At 52.1% G+C, this 18,981-nt stretch overlaps 3 protein-coding genes across 3 annotated transcripts; 2 read left to right on the top strand and 1 right to left on the bottom strand.

Annotated features, from left to right (window-relative positions):
* Positions 1-1,359: 1,359 nt before the first annotated feature.
* On the top strand, positions 1,360-3,107 carry SPSK_04163 (uncharacterized protein; the record flags this gene model as incomplete). Its single annotated transcript, XM_016730974.1, has 2 exons — positions 1,360-2,794; positions 2,851-3,107. 2 exons carry the CDS (start codon positions 1,360-1,362, stop codon positions 3,105-3,107), a joined length of 1,692 nt encoding a protein of 563 aa, XP_016585788.1.
* Positions 3,108-3,656: 549 nt separating this feature from the next.
* Positions 3,657-5,925, top strand: SPSK_04035 (uncharacterized protein; the record flags this gene model as incomplete). Its single annotated transcript, XM_016730848.1, has 2 exons — positions 3,657-5,073; positions 5,141-5,925. 2 exons carry the CDS (start codon positions 3,657-3,659, stop codon positions 5,923-5,925), a joined length of 2,202 nt encoding a protein of 733 aa, XP_016585787.1.
* A 5,883-nt stretch (positions 5,926-11,808) lies between these two features.
* On the bottom strand, positions 11,809-13,095 carry SPSK_04319 (uncharacterized protein; the record flags this gene model as incomplete). The annotated part of the gene is made up of 2 exons (XM_016731127.1): positions 11,809-12,651; positions 12,745-13,095. 2 exons carry the CDS (start codon positions 13,093-13,095, stop codon positions 11,809-11,811), a joined length of 1,194 nt encoding a protein of 397 aa, XP_016585786.1.
* Positions 13,096-18,981: the final 5,886 nt, after the last annotated feature.

Here is an 18,981-nt window from a genome sequence, read left to right as displayed (position 1 = left end):
TGACTTGTTACCATGGGAAATCTCTATTTTTGGTGCAAACCGGAGTTCTCCTCCACTCATGCGGCGCGATTCATTGGACCGGAATTGACGAAAGCGTTTCTTTTATTGGCTCTTGAGAGCGTTTTGGATTTTAGACCTGGGAGATCAGGCTCATCATGTACTGCTTTCTTTTTCTTTTTCTATTTCCTTTGTCCACTTTGCCTCTTTTCCACGGTGGAATAGAGAGACCACAGGCGTCATTATCATGTATACGGCTTTCCTGCAACATTGCCCGGAGCAAAACGGCCACGAATTCATGTCTTTCTCTTTTCTTTTTATTGATACTCTTAGTGTTTGGGGTTTTGGGTCTTCTCTATTTCTTTCTATTTTCCCCCGTTCATATTTCTGCGTTTATTTACTTGGTGTTATCTATGGGTTGTTTTGTCTCATTTGGGAAGACAAAAAGTGGCAACGGTCCAGTTTACCCTCCGACATAGCATAATCAAATTCTGGCAACAGAAAGAGACCAAGCGGACACACCTCTTTTTTTCTTTCTCGGGTCCCCATTTGGACAACATTTACCTTTTTCTCCTATACCGTTTGCTTCGCTCGGAGCATTAATTCAAGTGATTGAGAATAATGCACACTCGGCAGTACGAACATGTTTACAAGCAACACGATACGAGTGCCATTGCTACTACGTCTGACCACTCTTAGAGCAGCCTACGAGAGTTGCATGTGACCTGTTCTGTTGGTCGAAAGTTTTGCGATGTCGTCCCGCAAACGCTGTTGATGCGATGCGGCTCACCGTGGACCCGCTTTTTATACGCAGCTCCCATTGGCACAAACGACACGCACAGCTAGAAAAAGGCAAAAAGCTATCCAAGCAGAACACAACACCAGGCAAAAGACCGGCCCCGCGCGCCACAGCCTTGTAACTAACTCCCTTTATGACACTGCAGCTGTTTTCCGCCTTGTTTCTTTCGCCTTCTCACATTGCGTAGCTTTTCGCGGCTTTTCGCGGCGGGCATCGCGACAGACAATCGACACGCACCCCCACGCCCCCCCCCCCCCCAGCCGAATTGAGTCGTCTGTTTCGCTCTCCCTTCTTGTCACCTTCGACATCGCTTACCAGTGAGTATTCGACAAGCGCGCATGGGAAGCGTCAGCTCCCCCCGATCACGCCCTGTGCACATTTCTGCCTGCTGTCTTGCCAGTCTCTTCTCAGCGCCAGCTAACCTTTGGTCGCCCCCGTCACAGTATTCTTCCCCGGAGTCGTGCGCAACTGACCAGCTTTCCATCTCTTCCATTCTTTCACCCTTTCTCCCTTCCAACCTCTCCGCGCCGACACAGCTGGGCATCACACACAAACTTGTCGCCATGGACGACTTGGACATTGAGATGGAAGATGCCGCGGGGCAGTTCCAGAATGATGCGCCACCGGAAGTCCTACCGCAGGAAGACATCCTCGCAATCGACGCGGACGACGCATACAACCAGGAGCCTGGCGAGATCAACGAGGCCTCTGCGACAACAGCCGCCGACGCAGCAGCAGCAGCAGCCGACGCCACAACACTCGTCCCCACAAAAGTCCACATCCGCGGACTGGACGCCCTGAATCCCGACGACATCAAGGCCTATGTCGCCGAACACTACACCGGCAATGGCGGTAGCAAGGGCCCTTTTGAGCGCATCGAGTGGATCGACGATACGTCTGCCAACCTCTTGTTTTCCTCGGAGGCTGCCGCGGCCACGGCCCTCGCCGCCCTCTCCAGTGTCCAGATTGACGACGTGAGCCAGCTGCCGCTGGGCGAGCTGCTGCCGGCCAAGACCTACTCTGCAAAGCCCGACGACGTCTCGGGCGGTCTGTCGGTCCGCTTCGCGCTCGCCTCCGACAAGAAGCAGAGCGGCGCCGCGCTGCGCAGCCGCTTCTACCTCCTGCATCCCGAATACGACCCCGAAGAGCGCCGGCGGAACCAGCAATCCAACCGGCGGCGCGACGGCGGCCGCTCCGACCGGTCGCACCGCTCCTACCGCTCCGACCGCCAAGACGACCGCGAAAACGACATCCGCAACAACTCATTTGACGTGAACCTGTACGATGACGACGAACCCTCGCGTCGTGCCCGCCGGCGGTCACGGTCCTACGACTCGCGCACGCGGCGGAGGACGCCGCGGTCGTGGTCGCGCTCTCGGTCCCGGTCGCGTCGCAGCAACAACAAGGATAAGGAATTGTTCCCAGTGGGCGGTACCGCCCGCGGCAAGGAGCTCTTCCCGGAGAAGCTGGGTGTGGAGTCGGATGGCCGTGGTAGAGATCGTGATCGTGGGCGGGAGCGGGAGCGGGAGCGGGGCCGGCTGCGCGACCGGTCGGCATCGCCGCGGCGGGACGACGGCGGCGGATTTTACTACGACGAGGCCGGCGCGGACGACGACGACTACGATGGCCGGTTGGCCGACGAGCGGGCCGAGGCAGACTCGGCTGCCGCTGCACGCAACCGCGACAAGGCACGCTCGATCAAGGACCGCCTGTCAACATCCAAAGGCGACAACAGCAACGGCAATGGCAACAGCTCGCGCGTGCTGTTCCCGGGCGAATCACGCAGCTCAGCGCATATGGACCGGTTTGACGACACAAGCGCAGTGACGAATCGGCTAAGCGGTATGTCGGTATTCTCTTATGATGGTGCATGCCATGGCGACGAAAGAAGTCGGCCCAATGGCGACAGTGACGGCGACCGTGACAGCGACAGTATTGCTGCCCTGGTAGTTCTGCATTCCACAAGGCCAAACGAGGCCGACAAGGGTAGCAGCACCAGTGTCTGCACCCCCGTGTGAGAAAGTAGTCTGACAATCCGGCTAACCCTTTCACAGATCGCATCACGCGGCCCTCCGACGCGTCGTCCAGCAGCACGTTCAACATCCGTGGTCTCGCCGGCAGCAACAACCAGCAGGGCATCAGTATAAAAGGTGTCGCCTCGGCTCGCGAGCTGTTTCCAAACAAATTGAGCAGCGGCGACGGCAACGGCGGTGGTGTTCGGGGTCGCAATGCTGGCAAGGAGGTCTTTGACAACAGCCTGGCCAGCCGTATCCAGCGGCCACGGCAGAGGGCCGAGGACATGTTCCATTGAAGCCAATATGGCCATTACTTTGCTAATGGCTTCTATCGGTTTTTTTTTTTCTTGCAACAAAAAAAGTGGGTGAGGCGTTGCGTAGGGATATTCGGATCAAGTTACTTTTGGGCAAATGGAGGACAACAGCAAACAGAATAATAAAAAACAGCGATTGTATTTTCAACATAACCTTCAAAACAACAGGACAACTCTCGACAATGAACGGGTATCTGATGTCTTATTATTGACGTACTTTGATCAATATTATCGTGCACTCTTTTGTAACGCAGGAACTGCCAAACAGATTTCATGGTAGCTCCTTCCCGACCGCATTCCGTTGCTGTAGACACTTTGATGATGAAAGGGGAAGGCGCGACCATCGCGATTTCCTATCTTGCCTATTGTCCGCCGCATTTGTTGTTGATCTTGCAGCTTTCTTTTTCGTAACCAGTATCGTGTTTCATCCTTTTCGTGTTGTATCGCGATTGCTCGCGATGGTTTTCAAACAACTGAGCTCACGACCGAATAATTTTACAAGCAAACCCAATCAGCCCATCTGCCTTCATGATGTCGGATCTAGGACGTCGTTTAAGCTTCGGAGGATCGAGTGCTAACCGTAACGAGAACACAGCACCCGGGATAAATAGTCCATCAGATGTATCATCGTCTACGCAGGAGACACGATTGGAGAGACGGTCCTTTGCGACGAGGCGGGTGGCAGAACCGAGAGAACACTTGCACTCGTTCGAGGGCCATCCAGGTGAGCGCTCGGCTCTTCTTCCATCGCTGCTCTCCCGTCCACCGACCTCGCCCATTTATGATGGAACGGATCAGCCCTACATAGGAGACGCAAAACAAGCAACCGTACAAGCCAAGGCCCGGGCGATAGTAAGCAGCAGACAGGCCTCGCTGTCGCCGAGATCGCCCATCGCTGCGGAGGCCATCGGTGCCCATCGAGCCAGCCGGCCCCGTGCACTCTTTAGGGCGTCCAGCTTTCTCAATCTGCGAAGCAACAGCAGCTTTGGCTCCAGCACAAGCGGTACTTGTGCATCACAGGCAAGGAAACGAGAGGATGGAGATGATCAATCGTGGACGCCGAATCCACAGAGTCCCCGTGAAACAGCACCGTCGGGGAAGCCATGGTTTGAGTTTGGTGTCCTTGGCAGACGCGTCAGCTCAAGAGCAGCCAGCAACAAGAGTGACGGTCATGAACCCGACCGAGATCGGGTCACCGAGGCTGGCGGCCAACACAACACATCGGCAGCAGAGTCCAGTCCAAAAGCGCCTCCAAGAGCAGCCCACGCAGCCAAGCAGCATGACTGGAAACAATGGGATCGTGAGGCCGATGCCAAGCTCTCTCGTCTCGTAAACGAGTCCGATCTCACCTGGCATCGGCCCTCGTTTAAGCAGATTATTGAGTCTCTGCATCTGGCCTCCATGTCGAACGAGACTGTGCCCACAATCCCAAAGATGGATTGGCAATCAGCTCAGGCACTGTCATCCAAACGACGGCCAGATTTGCCTCCTCTTCCTTCCCCGAAAATGGTCAACCTGGACCACCCAATCCCGGGACGCTACCGGAGCCACATTACACAGGCCATTGAAGGCTTTCAAGATATGCAATACACCCTAGACATGACCAAAACTCGACTGGATGAAGCCCGCGAGGCTCAGGAGCGGGATCTGGACCTGTTCGCAGATCTCAGCAAGGAGTGGGCCGCTCGTGAAGAGCATTTTACAGCTGAGATACGACGCCTACGATACTCCCTCGCAGTGGCAGGTGTGGCGGAACAAGCACGAGGCGCGGACGGAAGACGCGATACATCGCATGGGGCCGAGCAAAGTACGCTCGATGTCCCGGCTCCGGATGACTCGATATCAGCCTCTTTTCATGACCGTGTCAAAGAATCAATTGCGGTCTCGTCATCCAGAGCAAAACCCTTGACTTTGTCTCCGTCTCCAGTGGAAAAGATTGATGTATTTGGTGCGTATTTCACATCACTGCGTCTGCGAGCTTCGCTTTTTTATTCTAACCAGCGGCGTAACAACAGGCAAGGGTCGGTCACTTCCAGCGCTCATCGACAATGACCACGATAAACTCATAAGTGACGAGGTTTTACGTGCCGTGGCGAAAGAAAGGCTCAATCATTGCAGCCGACAGTCTCGCCGGCATAGGCCAGGCGCAGGAGGCATGCTGGCTGCGCAGAATGATCTACCGGGATTCAACCAAAAAGCAATCGACACGATCACAAAAAAATCCCATCGGAACGAGTCAGGTCGGAGAACTGCGGATGTTCGCAGCCACGAGACAAGCAAGAAGAAGAAAAGGATGGCTACGAAGCCGAACAGAACAGGAGATGGCGCTGTGCCCATCGAAAGAGCAACCTCCGTAAGCGATCAAAGGCAAAGGGTCGAAGCATATACTGTGGCAGCCTCCAATGCGCTCCCAGTGTCGAGCGGCTCGTCGTCCTCGACCTCAAGCTCGGACGAGGACCTGGTCATGTATGAGTACAACAAGGCTCGGTCTTCATCACACAGTGCGAACGGTGAGGATGAAGCTCAAAACGGAGGCAACGAAGGACCAGCATTTCTGGACCAATCCGAGCAGGCAGGATCAAGAGGACAGGCAGGGCACGCAGAACCACCAGAGCACGCCGCTGCTGGACAGGGCCTTCAGCAGCACATTACGAACGCCCAGGGAATTGAACTCACGACACAACTGGTAGCAGGAGACTCTACCAGCTTCACTGAGACTATTGTTGCAACCGACAATAGCGCGTTTGATTCTGGCGGTAAATTTGTGCAACAGCCTGTTGAGCGAGCGAGTTCTTTCTAGCTCGCATTTCCATGACTTAAGTACCAACAGACAGGCCGTGGCACGAATGGGGAAACAACGCCTTCTTCTCCGCAGTAGCATTTTAGCTTTTGCCTCGAATGAATGCCCATGGAGAATTATTTGGCCATGTGCCCATATTATCGAAGACTGCAAGAAGTTCGGAAGGCCGCCATCCGGGCGCTTGGTGACCGTTGGGAGCACGGATAGCACCGGCCGAAGGCAAAAATCAGCTTAGATGGGTATGAAGCCAGCAAGCTTCGTTAGGCCCGGCTGTTTCCCGGCTCTCCTCCGCAAATCCAACAGAGCATCCCCGACCTAGGCATCCCTACTTAGTGAGCAACATGTTTGTGCTTCGTCGCGTTTCACCCGTTTGGTCCATTCACAGCCCCGAGGCAGGCCAGCATCGTTAACATCGTTCGCGCCCAATACTTCTTGTATTAGTTAGTACGAGGCCATGAAGTTCAGATCAAGAGATCAGGAGACATTATGTTCTGTCTCGCCTTCGGCAGCCCTTGGAGCTGGAGCCAACGGGCAGCGTGACTATATCTACGGCTGACCTCGTCGTTGTAAAAGAGAAAAACGGCTTTCTCAGAACAACGAATTCGCCCTTGATACTTCGAACACGCCGGGAGGGTGTTGGTTCAACGACTTTTGAAATGGAGATGGGATAGGGGGCCGGCTCTTGGACCATCGTAATTGTGTTCCCGGAAAAGTTAAAAGAACTGGTTTGTCTTGGATGACAAAGTTATGATGTGCAGGTGCACTTCGGTGTATGCCATATTGCCCCGTTCTGGACCCCGTTCGCATGCGTCGCAGTGTCGAATAAGCCAGTCCAGCCTTTCGCCGAAGAAGAGGAGTCTAGCTATTGATATCGACAATCCTCTCCCTCTCGTTCATCCGCCTCCTCTCGTCTTTACCTCTTTGTCCTCTTTTCTCGCCCCCTCTCCCCCCTTTTTGCGGCTACTATCTCACGATCGCAGGTCAGGTCATCTCGCTTATCAGGGCCAAATGTCATAGGCAGGAGAAATTTGACGGCATTCTTCTCCGTCGACAAGCGCCATTCACTGTCGTGCAGTAGCACGTCGCAGTATTCAACGGGCGTTGCTTTGCCGCTGGGTTTTGTGTAGGTTTGAGGCTGTGGTGTACTCCGTACTGCAGTCAGTCTGCTCAGTAGTCTGTTTGTCAGCATTCGTCCTACCAGCAAAGGAAAAAGCGGACTGAGACTTGTCTAGCAAAGATGTCGTCGATCGTCAGGACACGATCTACCTTTTGTTTCTCTTTTCGGAATCCCCGGTGCTGAGAGGTCCTCTGGAATAAAGTTGGCATATGGAGGAACTAAGTAGTAAATGTCTCTGAAGATCACAAGATCGCAACGGGTCAACGGGTGTACGTGTAGAAACGACACACCGTGTGTAAATGGAATGTAAATCAAACGGCACCCAGCTCGGTTTTGTCCACTTTGTCGATCCGCCGTTTGAATGTTGACGGATGACATTTCAATGAGAAGGCAAACAAGTAAGGTGGTTTGCAGGCGTACATACATCGTAGAAGTAGCGGATCGCCCCAAAGATCACCGTCGTTTTTGGTCTCTTAGGCCCAGTCTCCAAGAATCCCCGTTCCCTGTCTTCAGCTGGCTTTGCTCGGCGGTTCTTTTTCCATTGTGTCTCCTGGAACACGAAAAGAAGAAAAAGAAGAAAAAGACGATACGGAAAACGGAAAATGGGAATTGGCTGCCTTACAAAGAGGGGAACTGATCGCGCCAGTCCACAAAACAGTAACTGGTTCCGGAGAAACAAAATTGAAGAGACAATCCTTGACCCAACCGGTGCCAATCACACAAAGCAAGTCTAACAGTCTGGAATCTACCAAACCAATACAATGTACGTGCGGCTCCGGCCCCCGCCTTGTCGGCAATTGGCGCACATACGTCGTGTTCTCGATCTCGGGTGTTGCCCACGGGTAGGATCGTGATGACTATACGGTATATGTGGACGGGTACAAAACATGCACGCCGTACGGCCACCACGGGCAATTGACGTATGTCCATACAGCGTGCGTCGTTCATAGTCGCCCCAGTGGTCCGTATGGCTTCGCTTTCTCTTCCCGCCGTCACACAAATCACACGGTCTCCCGTGTCCTACATTCCTTGTCCTACGTCCTATACCGACAGGACAGGGCCAGTTGCCATGTCCGTGGGATACGTCAATTGGGGCCAGAGACAGACCGAGTGGCGAGAATAGATTAAGGAGATGTTTTGGACTTGGACGTGTGTGCGGGATATTTTGTACAGTCAAGACAATCGACGAGGCACTGGCAAAGACAAGGAAGAAACAGCCGAGTGCAAGAGAGCCGAGAAAGGCATTGGCTCTGGGTACGAGCCGGATGCATAGGAGTTGTCTGGACGGCGTAATTGCGTCGCCATGTTCGAACATGCGCCAGACGACGCCTTTTGCCTTTTTGCCTGCACCTTAACAAGGCATCAACGGAAAATTCCGTTCACCGTGTGCATGTGCCGTCGTGCATTGTCTTCCAAGGCCTTGTTGTACATGTACATGTGCTCCATTTCCGTATACTACGGACAATGCTGTGAGTACGTGTTGTGGACGATTGTCAAAGAGACAAGGACAGCATGTATAAAAACAGCCTCTCCAAGTCGCCAACAATCCATGGCACACCACCTACAGAATACTCTGTGCCCCCCCCGTAAGCACTTGGTACAATGGAAAACGGTCACCACAGAGCACAGGCCACAGGCCAAGTAAGATACAACCACACAATACCGGAGACACAATCACAAAGGAAAGAGCAGGAGAAAAGACACTTGCGGCCCCGATATGTAGTGCCACGTCGGGCAGCGTAGAAAGAAAGAAACAAAGGTGGGACAACACAAAGACACGCAGCCAAATGGTCGGAGCCTTGCACAACCTCAAAGCAAGCCGGGAGTAACCCGTGCTGTTTGGTGCTGTTGTGTGATCATGTTGTGCGACTGGGGACGCTGACCGGTTTTTGGTCGTATACTTTATTCGCACACCGACAGCCACAAGTCAGAGTTCCCGAGCGTCCAGTCCCGAAGAAATGGATAGCCCGCGTTCAGCCTGTTGTGCAATGCTCCTCGGCTTTCTGCTTTTTCACGTTTCGTCTGTTGTTCCTTTGTTTTTGGTGCCCCAAAGCATGCCCCAAAGCTGGCGGTGAATCGCACTGGTGCTTCAATACTTTTTTCACTCCTCAGCCGTCCTCCGCACATTGCGACCCCGATTGCTGCATACGGTCCTCTGCTCTCACTGGTTCCCAAGAAACGAAAAAGAAGGCTAAACAAGAGGCAAACGAGCGACAGGGGGGTTTGGGGGGGTGGAGGGGAGGGGGGGAGGGGGGCGTGAAACGGCTGGGCACATCAGCACAGATCGACCCCTGTCGAACAGCCCAACGCCGAGAAACTCTTCAAGGCCATCCTTGTCCTCCTCGGCCATCCTTGTCCTGAACCCTTAGGGACCCCACTCCACCTTTCAGCTTTTCTCAGTTATTGCGCCCGTTCGCGAGGTCGGCGAACAGTGTGGGGCAGCAAGCACTGGCCGTTCGAAACATCCTTGTCTAGCGGGGAATCAACCGGGGTGTGTGAGAGAGGTGGTGTGGTCATGAACTTTTTGAAGTCGAAGAGTCTGAAAGTAGGAGAGATGCGAGGTGAACGGGAGCAACGTACATGTAGGGGCGGGAGAAAGAAGATGAACAACGTCAAAACCAAAGTAACGGGAAAACAAAACCAGAAAGTCGAAAACATATTGGGAACCGGGTGGGAGTGGACGGGTTGATGGTCACGGCAACAATAGCAGCAGTGCAGAGAATTCGAGTGAGACCAAGAAAAAAAAACAGAGAAAAAAAAGAAGAAGCAATGTGCGACAAATGACGATATGCAGTGTATGCATCATTCGGGGCTTCGCGGCTGCCTTATGCATTTACACAAGTGACAAGTGATCACGAGAAACGGCGCGAGGGGTGTCCCTACGAGAAACAAAAACAGTGATGCTGGCAGCCGGGGGACCCACCTACAGCGCATCCTTGCCATCGGGACGAGCATCACCCGCTAACAGCCAGAGGGGACCACCCAGAACTTAGCGGTATGTATGGCGTACATACTATCCAAGAACCGGAATTATGTGCACTCCTTCCACACCCAAAATATCCTGTGCCAAATGGGGCAGTTATGGGCAAATGGGCGAATGGGCTTTCACGGGAGGGAAAGAGCATCCTTTGGGATGGGATCTCTAGCGCGCTTTACTCGATACGGAGAATCGCCGTCGTCGGGAGCGCCAAACAACTCGCAGTACGACATACGAAGGACAACATACAGCTCACTTGAAGGGAGCGAAATGAAGATTCGACGCGAAAAAGGCCCGCTTGCAAAACAATGAAACGGCAAGGGAGAAAGTGCAAGGTGACTTGAGATGATTCAGCCTTTGCTGTACGAAAAAGAAAAGAAAAAGGAAATAAAGGTAATAGGAATGAAAAATAAGAAACGAAGAAACAAGAGGACAACAGACAGAACAACAAAAACGGCAAAAACAGCTGAACAACAGGATTGCCATCATTGAACCATCATCTGTGGGGTCGGAGAGACAGACAAACGAACCCGATGCGGCCACCAAGAATCCAGAGATCCGCGCCCGTCAATGTAGTGCGTAGTACGACATGTTACTGCGTATGTGTACGAAAAACGGAGTATTGCACACATGCAATGGCGCTGTCTTGCCCTTGGTTTTGTTTTGAATTCATCTATCTCTTCGCCGAAGGGAATTGCAAGAGGGGCCAAGACAGGCGAGAGATTTGAGACATGTTCGAAAAGAAAAGTACGGCTGTAAAAGCATGGAGAATGTAGGCGTAGGGAGAAAAAGAAAAGTAAAAAAAAACACGGACCGGCCTACTGCCATTGGGAAACAGACACTGTTAGCTGACTGACGGTGTTCGTGTGTCCGTTGTAGATCGGTTCAATAAAGAAAGGCTACTCACTACCGCAACCAGATGAGCGACAGGTACAAGTCAGATCAGTCCAGGGCGATCATCGTCTCCGCATTGTTAAAAAGGAGGAAACGGTAGTGCGGGAAGGAATGAAAAGCAATCTCGATTGCTTTTTGTCGAGGGAGAGACAAGTTCGAACGATAGTCATCGATTTCGTCTAAACTGTTAAATTACTAAACCGTTACCAACGGAACAGGAGGAACATTCACAAAGGAGCCAAAGATTAAATTCAAAAAGCTCACAAGACTTCAAAGGGATGTCAAAATGTTCAAAAGCGGCAAGCAAAATATATTCCAAGAGTATATTTCCAAAAAAGAGGGAAACGTAAAACGAATTTTCCCTTGACAAACGCCGGCTGTGTGTGGGTGGTGTCCATCCCATCCGAATGCTGTACATGCCTCTCGTACCCCCCCGTTTTGACCCCCGAAAACCATCCTGTTGTATGTGCTTCCCAATTCTGGTTTTCCCGCAAAGCAGCTCAACTCGGTTGACAAACTCGATTGAAAGGCACGACAAAAAGCAAAACCAAAACGCCATGAAGCTCTCGTGAAAAGGAAAGACCACCAAAAATCACCCCAAGACCCCAAAACCAAAAAGTGTATAGTGGTCATGACCTTGACCACGGGTATATGTGAATGGGTCCGTCCACCCCCGGGAATCCATGAGAAAAACCAAAAATAGGATCGAGGGGAAAATATAAAGGTATAAGTAGTAAAAGTGTACAAGAAAAGTAAAAACGGGTGGAAATAAAAAAGACAAGGTAGAAAGGCCTGGCAAAGGACGTCCAGGTACCATAGACGTTGGATAACAAGGCGCACGACTGTTTTCATCGTTTCAAGTTTCCGTTTTTTCCTGTCGTCTGCTGTGCCTCGCCTAGAGGTTGAGCATGCTGTTCAGGTCCATGGCACGTCCGCTGCTGCTGGGCCGACCAGGCAAGACGGACGGCTCCATGGGGACAGGCGGCGGCAAGCGCGGCTTCTGGATCTGCGGCTGCGGGAGCGGCAGGTACTGGTACTGCTCGTCCGAGCGGCTGCTCCAGGAGCGAACCATGGATGACGAAGACCGGCGGTAGCGGAGGCTGTGGAGATTGTGGGCGGCCATTTCCTTCTCGGCTATGGCGTTGGGTGCGGGCAGAGTCGACATGGGCGGGATGGCCGAGTTGGGCGAAGCGGGTGCGTGCGTGGGCGACTCGCGGGCGGACGGGGGCGACCCAGCATCCGAAATCAGCGACGGGACGTAGTGGTGCTCGGTGGCGTCGCTGCGGGGCGAGCCAACGGTGGTGTAGGCGGAGTTGCGGCGGTCCGAGAAACGCTGCTGCTGCTGCTGCTGCTGCTGAAAGTGCGAGTGCGAGAACGGGGCGTTGGTGCTGCTGTGCAAGGCCATTGGCGGCTGCTGATAGTACGGGTTCGGCCAGGAGCAGTCGTGGCTGCGGTCACGGGCAAGGGCGTCCTGCAGTGGCGGTAGCTGGGGACCGGCGGAGGGGCTGCGGTCATGGGCGGCATGGCGGGGGTACGCCGAGTAGTGGTGAGAAGTGTGGGAGGCGTGAGAGGCGTGAGCGGCGTAGCCGTAGTCGCCGTTGACGGGTGTCGTGGGCGTAGCCTGGCCGTTTACGGGCGGAGGCAGCTCACGCTGCGGCTGGCTCAAGTTCAGTGGTGCCGGAGGCACCGCGCGGCCTCGTGTCGAGGACTGCCGTTGCTGGCGAGCAGCGGTGCGCTTCTGGACGGGTTAGTTACACTGTTACAGTCGTTCGAGAAACACTGCAAATTGTTGTCACAGCCGTCATCGGTCGTCATCGTCGTCTTCACTAACCTGACGGTTGCGGGTACCGTTGTACCAGTTCTTGACCGCGTTGTCGCTGCGGTTGCCGATGCCCTCGTCGTGGAGGCGTCGGGCGATTTCAGCCCATTTCTGGCCGATCTTGTCGACCCAGGCGGTGATGAAGGCGCACTCGGGTGGAGTCATGGGGCCGTGGTCGATGTCGGGACGCAAATTCTGAACCCAGCGTTCGCGGCACTGCTTGGCGGAGCGGCCGTGCATGATTTGAGAAATGGCGGACCAGTTGCATGTGCAGGCTTCGACGAGGTGGCGGAGCTGGTTGTCCTCGGCCTCGGACCACGAGCCCTTTATGACGTCCTGCCCTCTTCTTGCGAGTCTCGACATGTTGGCGGTCGTGTGAGGAGAGAGGAGTGGGAGAGAGAGAGAGAGAGGGAGGCGGTGACAAAAATAAGAAATAGCTACAACGGGGGAGTTGCTGACCGTTGTTGTCGACGATGGATAACTTGATATGTTGTCGAGGTTGTATGTTGTAATGTGTTGTAAACAGATACAAAATAACAAGAGAGAGAGAAAAGAGGAAGTTGACAGAAATTGTGAGGAGGGGGAGGAGATAAATACGGAATATAAAGAAAGATGTTGGTGGGTATGGTAAAAGGTGAGAAATGAGAAGAGGGAATAAGGAAGGAGCGAGTAAGAACGACAGGCAGGTGGGAGGGGGCAGATGTTATTAAGGTTTTTATGGGGAAGGCACGACAGAGCGAGATGGACTTTGGTCGTTTTCAGATCCAAACACAAGGAAGGAACCAGGGAGTGAGTGATGTAGTTTGTCGTAATGTGTGTGCACAGCAGTGGATTAGTGACTGCGAGAGGGCGGGCTGGCTACGGAATAAAGAAGCTTTGGGCCAAAATGCACAGGGCAGCTAGTGGTGCGTATCAACCCAGACCGTTCGTTGGGGGGGGGGGGTGTAAAGTAAATAAAGTACGACGTAACTCCCAGTGTGTGTGGGAAGAGGTGTGGGCCAGTGAACGTGAATAGTGGACAGGGCCCAGGCCTTGGGGCGGGTATGAACAGGGCCAAAAAGGAAAGAAGAAAAGAATTCCAGAGACAGCAGGCGCAAAGCGGAAGAGACACGGGGGAAGGGGGGGGGGGGCGTGGACAAGAGTCATGGACGGAACTAGGGTGGGTATGCGATCAGCGGAGGGGAGTGAACAAGCAGGCAGGAGCTAGGGGCTAGGGATGAGCAAGATGGGGTTTTCGGCGGATTGGCGTAGAAACAACGAAGAACGAGCGCTAGGTCCCAGCAGTCCCAGCGGGCTGTTCCCCCTGTAGTGCCTAGCGTAGCGCCATGGCAGCGAGAACAACCGAGAAAACGTCCATCATTCAGCTGTCCTCTGCAGCCCAAATTGATAGCAAGGCATTCTGCCCCCGGCAGGCGTAGCGGGACGACCTTGTGAGGTCTGAATACGGAGTACTTGTGTATGCTTGGTGTTCTTGGTATTCTGGGATGCGACGTTCATTTCTGATCCGGGTGGATGGGCCAGCAAATCGAAGTACATCGTAGGCAAAGAAGTCAACGGATATCAAACGGCAGATGATGCAGCACGCAAGATCCCAAGGAGGGGGCTGCCCTACGAACGCAAGGCAGAAGGGCAAGCCGTTCTGGTCAAACCGATCCATCTACTCAGCATGTCTTGTGGTCAGTTCAGGCAACGTCTGCATAACGGCGCCATCAATGGCAACCGCCAACATATCTATGTGTCAGACACAGAGTTCAGAGTACGACTACTTCGTAGTAGTGTACGGATTTCGTACGTCCAACAGTCATACACTGTGCACGTGTCGTCCGTCTCGGCCTTCTCTTCCATGTCCATCCTGTCGGTCTGCCAAACGGGCGATGCCTTTACGAGGTGGAAGACGATGTACTCAGTGGCTGGACTGGTTGACTGGTTGTTGTGTCGGCAGGGAACAGGCCGTTTGGAGGCTGTAGTCCCGAGGCCATGGCCGAAGGTTTTTTTATTTTATTCATTTGATTTGACGTTATTTTTTTTGTTCATTTCATGAAATACCGGGCACATGCAATATGAATTTCTGCATCTTCTTCATTGTCGGTAAGCAAGGGCTGGATGCATCTCCGTGCTGCCATCGGCCGTCCGCCGCAGCCCTGTCCTTGTGAGGGACGAATGGAGATTAAAAAACGGAGTAAAAAATACAGAGTACTGTCTTACAGAGCAAATTACAGAGTACATCGATGGAAACGGAGGAAAACGGAGACGCCAGAAGGAGCAGAAAGTAAACCAACTTGACAGGCCAAATTGGCCAAGTGGCCAATGAACTTACAGCGTTCGTAGCCCAGAAAATAAACTGTGAGAAAAAGGCCAACATAACAGGTTCTGAACTTACTAAATCATGACCGAGTGCCAGCTTTGAAGGACAAACTTAAAACCTCTCCCGAAGTCGCACGAAGGCGGGTTTTGTCTCGTCATCTCGGGCCTTATATGTGGCTATTCAATTTTGTATCTTGCACATGTTACCTTGCAGGCTTGCCTTTCGTCTCTCTGGTTTCCGGGCCGCAAGATGCGGGTGGTAGGATTTCATGTGGTATTGCTCCAGACATATGCAAAAGGCTAGGGCCTTCATCGTTGCTGCACGGCATGGCCGTCCCATCCGTCATGTTAGTGCGCCAACGGGCTGCCTCTTTTTAACTCCTTAGTGTATCCTGCAAAGGTACTCCGTTCGCTAGACCTGTTGGAAAGGCCTATGTGCATGTACGAATTACTGCCGAGAAATAAGAAGCAAAAAAAAATGCAAAGGAATGAGAAAACACGAAAACACGAGCACTGAAGCCATCCACACAGTCTTGCGTCTTCCATGGCATCGACCTGAGCTGCAGTTCACAAGGTTGCATTTCTCGCGTTGGAGCGGCTGAAGGTAAATGAAGAGGACGGCGACACCTGGTAAAGAAAAGAAAGTAAAATGGGAATAACCTAAAGAAGAAAAAAAAATCAAAAAGGCAAGTTCATCTCCAAAAACGGCGCCATACTGCGCGCATGTTTTTAGGCCTTTGAGACAAAGATAAACTCTATCGATCGGACATTTGTGCAGCAAGACAGCGGCCAGGGTTGGGGTTCGGCCTTGTTGCATTCGTTTCCGGTTGTCCAGCTTGTCCAGCTTGCAGAAACCGTATAACACCTCAACTAGGAAAAGAGAGGCGAAAGGAGTTTTACGTCGTATTTTGTACTGCCCTTGTTTGGTTTTCTTATTTGTTATTTGTTATTTCTTTATTCTTATCTCATACATCAAGTTTTTTTCTCCTGTTCGTTTAATGCCGGCTGGGTTTCTCGGCGGTCCAGCGGAAGGAAAATGGAGGAAGATGGGCGCGTAAAAACAAAGGACCATGCATCATCGCCAGTGGACATTGCAAAACGGCGGGGGCAGAGAGGAGAAAAAGCAAACAACGAAATAGTAAACAACGAAATTGAACAAATGCCTAACCAACGTACCAAAATACCGCCGGACAAGACCCAGCCCAAGAAAAGGGAGAGTTTCGGCGTAATATCAAATCGTCCCGCCGTCCCGTGTCTGTCTTGGTCTGGCTTTCTCGATCTGTTTTTGCCTTTGCTCCGATCGTCATTGATCTACGCCGCTCTACCAACGCCAGGCCCGTTCGACGCAGTGGGCAGGCCCCGTCTCAGTCTAGCCAGTGCCCACCAAATTAATGTAGACGGCAAAAAAGTACTCTTTAAATGCTGCGCAATTACGCCGTACCCTGCTCGTCTCTCATCTCGCGCGCTTCCGCAAACAGAATTAAGCAGATCACGATTCCGATCGGCCGTTGTTCCGGGGAAGACAAATGTTTCACAAATGTCATTGCTTGTCAGAGAGAACGGGCGTGGGTCGATAACAAAAGGTGAGAACCGATTATTGTGTAAAAGCACGAACAACTCAGCGCGCCATACAAAGTCATTCCAGAGAATGTCGTACACAGTCAGGAAACAGCGGCAATACTCGACGATCTACCGTTCATTGTCCCAGTCCTGGAACTAGAGTGAACCCGACAGACAATGGTGTCGAATCCGTTACAGCCGTTTAGTGCCCATGACTGCTTGCATGGTGGCCCAGCTAGAAAAAGGCAGTGCCAAGTGGAAGTGCGAGAGCAAACCTCGTTGCCCATTAGCGCACAAGACGACAAAGGAGAGCAGAAAGGGAATTCAAGAAATTGTCGTTTGGGTGATTGAAGGGACAATGAGAAACGCGAAAATGGAACATGAGCCAATATATGAGAAAATAGAAAATGGGAATGGGAAATGAGAAATAAGAAAATAAATACATCGAGAACATAAAAACCACAAATGCACATACAGTGTTCAGACCCGCCGAGGAAGTGAGGAAAATAAACGAAAAGAAAGAAAATAAGTGGCGAGCGACCGAGATGAAAGAGAACAAGAACGCGTGACAAACTACCTGCTTGGGAGCTGACGGGACATGATCAAGTCACAGAAGGAAGCAAATACGAAGGCGAGGCGACAAAAACTGAGCAGTCACAAAAAACAGTGAACTGCAAATTTGTGAAAAGTGAGATTGCACTGCTGCCAAGCACAGTAAGATACGTCCGATTAGGGGTGTTCCTCTGACAAAGGATGCATGTCGCGCTCCGTCGGGTCTTGCATTTTATTTCTTTTTCTGAGCCATGTCTCCGATCTCCATCGACACATCCCGTCGCCGTTGTCCGTTGCTGGTTGCTGCGATTGATCATATATCATACGAGACAGAGGAAAAAGTAATACCCGACAATGTAAAAAAGAGAAAAAAAAGAAAGAAAGAAATAAGTAAAGAAAAAAGGAAATGCAAAAGGCCAACACCAGAAGACAGAACGTGTTTTTCCACGTCCAGGGCGTCTATTGTCCGTTTTAAAAGGCACCTTGCAGACATCTCCGCCCATGAGCTAATATGCCAACGCAAATAGCCGCCGATATGCTCAACGTCGTCTGTGCTGCGTACGGAGAAGCAGATAAAAAGGCGTTTGAGAATGGCGACTGGTATGATAGACTATGGTGACAAATTGACCAAAAAAAGAGGTCAGCGCGCAAGTCAGCCGGATGTAAATAAGTCGTCTTGTTTCTTTTCTGTCAGCGACATAGTTTCGAAAAGGCGACACAGAACGCAGGTAAAACAGCAGAGACCACACGACATCGCCATGCCGACGGGTGCGCACAAAGTTTCTGTCACATTCGTCGTCGGTGTCCATGCGGACAACCCTCTCTCTTTGTCCTTTTTGAACCTCCATATTACCCATTTGCCTGTGACACAATGGTGCCGCGGCATTTTACAGCAGAGCCCTGGCACCGTTTAGTTATTGTTATTTCGCGCCGGGGCCAACAAGAAACAACAGACGGACGCACGGCCGTTTGTTACAGGCCGGCCGTGACAGACTCTGATGAGCGAATCGCTTTTCAGCGGTCGACCGGCCAGTCAACCATCTTCTCCACAAGGAATACGACTGTATGTTGTATGTCTCGGTACAGTTAGGTTGACCATCTCTCAGGTACGGGGTCCTACGTCGCACAATGTAGTGGCTGAACCGTTCGTGTGGAACGGGATGTGGGAATATCAGATGCCACCAATGCTTGAGAGACCCTCTTGTTGTCATGTATTTTCCTGGTATTCTTTGGTATTCTTTTGTTTTTCTTTTTAACCACAGCTCACCGTTTTGCATATATCCCGTCGACGTGAGCAACGGAATCCCCGACATCATGTCTCCATAGTTGCGCCGGCAGGCATGCTTCTGGAGTACTAGATGCATACCGTTTGATTTTCTGTTGTAATTTTGCTTGCCGACTCGGGTTGCCGTTTCGCATCGCAGCTGTAAAAATACCTGCAAAAGGCGTCCGTCGGGGATTTTCCACTTTGTTTGGTGGAAGAGTTAAAGAGTTTTAATTAAAAAACCTGGCAGGTCCGCACGACGGACAGTCCGGTTGTCTGATCTCCGAGGAAGGAAAAGCTCATTCAAATCGAGAGGAGGGCGTTGGTGAGAGCACTCTTAGCAGATCTTAGCCGATTTCTGTTGTTCTTTGGCGTTTTGTTCTTTTCAAGCTCACGCTAGAAAGAACGTGCCGGCGCTTTTCACCTCTCGAGCTCTTTACCTCTTGAGCTTTTCACCTCTTGATCAAGTCAAAAGGCAGACAGCGCCGGGTATTTTCTGCACACCACTACAGCCTAGCTGCACGTCGTTTCTCGTCAACACAAAAGCACATGGCCACAGTTGTTTGCTG

Source organism: Sporothrix schenckii (assembly GCF_000961545.1).
Source record: "Sporothrix schenckii 1099-18 chromosome Unknown Cont47, whole genome shotgun sequence".
In the NCBI taxonomy this organism is placed as follows: Eukaryota; Fungi; Ascomycota; class Sordariomycetes; order Ophiostomatales; family Ophiostomataceae; genus Sporothrix; species Sporothrix schenckii.
The sequence above is the reverse complement of the archived record's forward strand: the minus strand, read 5'-3'. Positions and strand labels throughout refer to the sequence as shown.